This window comes from Trichechus manatus, unplaced genomic scaffold, assembly GCF_000243295.1.
Source record: "Trichechus manatus latirostris isolate Lorelei unplaced genomic scaffold, TriManLat1.0 scaffold00027, whole genome shotgun sequence".
Taxonomy (NCBI): Eukaryota; Metazoa; Chordata; class Mammalia; order Sirenia; family Trichechidae; genus Trichechus; species Trichechus manatus.
In genome coordinates, this window is record NW_004443963.1 from 14,668,193 (window position 1) to 14,670,355 (window position 2,163).

General features: G+C 51.4%; 1 protein-coding gene across 1 annotated transcript in view; it reads right to left on the reverse strand.

Annotated features, from left to right (window-relative positions):
* Positions 1-2,124, reverse strand: part of FOXRED2 (FAD dependent oxidoreductase domain containing 2) — a 17,853-nt gene extending 15,729 nt beyond the window's left edge. Inside the window, exon 1 of the mRNA XM_004374025.1 lies at positions 1,598-2,124. Within this exon, the coding sequence (XP_004374082.1) occupies positions 1,598-2,124 (527 nt within the window). The remainder of the gene's footprint in view (positions 1-1,597) is intronic.
* Between the last annotated feature and the right edge of the window lie 39 nt (positions 2,125-2,163).

Here is a 2,163-nt window from a genome sequence, read left to right on the forward strand (position 1 = left end):
GTCTTTTCTCTGGAAGAGCTGCTGGTGGGTTCAAACTGCCCAGCTTTTGGATAGCAGCTGAGCACTTAACCATCTACTGGATACATTTTCCTTAACACTGTGCTGTGATTCTACCAAGATAAAGCAATTATTTTACTCTCTGACCAAGGAGAAGGTGACGCTATGAGAAATCAAACAATTCATCTAATTTTGAACATAGCAGTCAGAGCAAGTATCACCCTCAGTCATGAAAACAAAACTTGAGGTTCTTTCCCCTTTCTGCCTTGCCTGGCAGATTTGGATATTTGCTGAGCAGTTATTTGTAGCAAGCCCTGTACTAAGTGTTTTCTATGCTTCATCTTACTTAATCCTCAAAGCCACCTGGAGTTGGTATTATTTGGTCTGTTTTATAGATGAGGAGACACAGGCCCTGAGACCTCAAAGCTGCTAAGAACATCAGAGCAGAATCTGAACACGCGTATCAGTCTGATTCCAAGGTCCTGCTCTTTACACTGGTGGGATTAGAACCCAGTGGTGGGCAGAGGCTGGAGAGCTGGGTTCTGCTGGCCTGCAGAGGAATGGCGTGACCATGGAGTGGGTTAAGAGATCAGCTGCTAACCAAAAGGTCGGCAGTTCGAGTCCACAAGCCGCTCCTTGGAAACTCCAGGGGGCAGTTCTACTCTGTCCTATATGGTCGCTAGGAGTCGGAATCGACTCCATGGCAACAGGTTTGATTTGGTTTTTTTGGTCCTTCCTCTACATAGCTGCCCAAAATGCAAGAATCCCAACTGGCATAGCCCTTCTTCCCCTCGTCTGTAACAAGGAAAAGGTCTCCGGGAAAGGTGTGAAAAGATGAACTCTGAATGAGCCCTTGCCTGGAGCCAAGCACTAGGCTAGAGGCCAGGAAGGGAGAGGCAGTGTGTGGTGCAGTGGGAAGAACACAGGCTTTGGAGTTGGAAAGATATGAGCTCAAATCACAGCTCTACCACTCGTTAGCTGTGTGATATAGCTGAAGTTACTCAATGTCTCTGAGCCTCAGTTCTTCATCTTAAAATGGGGATGAGTAAACCCCACCCCAGAGGGTCCTGGTGAAGAATAAACAAGTGCAGTATAGTAAATAAGTGGGGTTGTCTACACAATATTAAGCTGTCTCCCAAGGCAAAGAAAGCCCAAACTGAATGCTGGTAGCACTGCCCATTGGGCCTCTCACCATTGCTTCAGCTGAGAAATCCCACTGAGCTTGTCTAGTACTTGGTGGACATCTGACCAGCATTTCCCAAAAAAGTATTTCAGGAACACAAGTTCCAGGAGATGCTCCTTCTACAGAAAGGGTTTTGTGGGTCCATAAGCTTAGACAGTGCTGAATACTTTACCCAACATACATATGAAGATATTAACGACTGACAAATCCTGGAGGATTAGACCACAAGACCCTTTTTTTAGGACACACTTTAGGAAATGATGGTTGAGATGAGCCTCTTACCACTGAATTTCAGGGGAGTCAGGAATGGCAGAAATGTCCCCTTTTCTCCCATGGCTACCACACCTTACTGGCCAACCAAGGTCCTTCTGGAAGGGACCCTGCTTCAGCAGGTCAGCTCTGGGCCAGGTTCCTTACCTGCATCGGTATGCCTGGCCCTTCTGGTCAGTCAGGATGAAGTAGTGGCCATTCCAGGCCTGCCCATCCTTGTCCAATCTGACGTGGGCAATGGTTGTGTTGTACAGTATGTGCAGCCCCAGCTTAGCTGCGAAGTCGCCCAGGTAGCGCACCATGTCACCAGCATCAGGGAAGTAGGCGCGGGAGTAGTGTCTGAAGAGCAGCCTGGGGTCGTGGCTCAGCAGGGAGTTCCAGTCGTGGCGGAGGTTGAACTCCGCATTGGCCTTGCCCGTGAACCTCTTGTTGATGCTGATGAGCTTGCGGTGGCGCGGGTAGCGCGCGAAGAAGCTGCCGGGACTCGAGCTGCGCTCCAACACCACATAGTCACGCCCAGCGCGCTGCAGGAAGTAGGCCATCTGCAGGCCGGCGGGCCCGGCGCCCAGAATGCAGTAGTCCCGGTGCGGGCGCAGGGCGAGGACCGGGTGCAGGGCGAAGGCCAGGAGCAGCCCCGGGGGGCCCCAGAGTGGGGCTGCGGCAGAGAGGCCCATCCTGTGGCAGACCAGAGGGGATGCTGGGGAACACCAACG